This window comes from Frankliniella occidentalis, unplaced genomic scaffold (assembly GCF_000697945.3).
Source record: "Frankliniella occidentalis isolate FOCC.00 unplaced genomic scaffold, Focc_3.1 Scaffold9, whole genome shotgun sequence".
Taxonomy (NCBI): Eukaryota; Metazoa; Arthropoda; class Insecta; order Thysanoptera; family Thripidae; genus Frankliniella; species Frankliniella occidentalis.
In genome coordinates, this window is record NW_026267139.1 from 2,857,243 (window position 1) to 2,858,615 (window position 1,373).

The following is a 1,373-nucleotide window of genomic DNA, read 5'->3' on the forward strand; positions in this document are numbered from 1 at the left end:
GCCCTGCGGTTGCCTACCAGGCGCCTCACAGGTGCTGGCTGGGCCGGCCGCCGCGCGGCGCTGCCCTTCGGTTGCCTAGCCTTCAGGGCGCCTGACGGGCGCTGGCTGGGCCGGCCGCCGCACAGCCAGCGCCCTGCGGTGGACTACCAGGGGCCTGCTCGCAGGGATGAGGTTTGCCGGCCGCAGCAAAACCTACTAAATGTCTGATTCCAGGATGTGTCAATTATAGTATAATGAACATTTGCCGTGCCGCAAAGGTTATAAACTTTAATATTTTCCACCGATTTTTGACTCAAAAAAAGTATAGAATTTATTAAATGCGGAGAATACTAAACTGCCGCAATAAGGACAATACAGTGCGTTTGACAAGTCCGAGTTTAGCTATCTCTCCTTCTCTCTCCCGCTCGCACGCAGCCCGCCCTCCGCGCCCCCCACTCCCGGGCGGGGCGCCCGCCGGAGTTACCCGCCGGAGCCGGAGCCGGGCGGGCAGTCGGCGCTGGAGGCTGAGCATGTGCAGACGGAGCGGAGCAGTGCAGAGCAGTGCAGGGGGCCGGACCGGGCAGCCATGTACTGCGAGCGTGCGTGTGAGCGTGCGCGTGAGCGTGAGCGCGGCCGTGAGTGCGGGAGCGGCGTGATCGGCGTGAGCAGCAGAGCACTGGTGAGTACCCAGGGCCAGAACTTTAAAGTTCCCAATTGTGTGCTCTTGTGCGTGTGTGTGTTTATCTTGAAGGAGTTTTGCGAACAGTTGTCTCGTAAGTGTATCCCGTTCGCGAGCCTGTTGGACACTTTACCGACGTGTCCCCGACGAGTTCCCGCGACGAGTGCCCGACGAGTTCCCGACAGTGTGTGTGCGCGCTCGGTTCGCGAGTGCCGGTGGTGCCCCGCGGTCTCCGCGGGCGCGACACAGCTTCAAGCGGCTCGGCGTACCGGAAGCCGCAGAGACGCGCCCGGTGTGGACTCATTTGTGGATCCGGGGAAATAAGGCGGATCGGATCGGAGGGATCAGCCGAGGCTGTCGCCGGCTATCGCGGGGGGTCCCGCGGCCGCGGGCCGCCCCCGGGGGTCAGTGACTCGGACCCTCTGCGCAGCGCAAGGCGTGAGCGTGACTCTCCACGCTGAGGCCGCCGGCGCCACCGAGACGCCCCTCTAGGACCCTGCAAAGAAGGTCCCCGTCGAGCTCCCCGCAGAGGGGTCCCCGTCGAGGCCCATACGCCGAGGCCTCCCACCCGAGGCACTCCGCTTACTGTGAATCACCGCCTCTAAAACCGCCTCTCTTTCTACCGGACCAATAGAGAGAGAGAGAGAGAGAAACTGAGAGAGAGACAGCATGAGAGAGCGAGAGAGAGAGAGAGAGAGAGAGAGAGAGAGAGAGA

The 1,373-nt window shown here is 62.8% G+C and overlaps 1 protein-coding gene across 1 annotated transcript in view; it reads left to right on the forward strand.

Moving 5' to 3' along the window:
• Nucleotides 1-447: 447 nt before the first annotated feature.
• LOC113211737 (adhesive plaque matrix protein) overlaps nucleotides 448-1,373 on the forward strand; it is a 9,540-nt gene continuing 8,614 nt past the window's right edge. Inside the window, exon 1 of the mRNA XM_052277266.1 lies at nucleotides 448-658. Coding sequence (XP_052133226.1) covers nucleotides 566-658 — 93 coding nt within the window. The 5' untranslated portion in view covers nucleotides 448-565. The remainder of the gene's footprint in view (nucleotides 659-1,373) is intronic.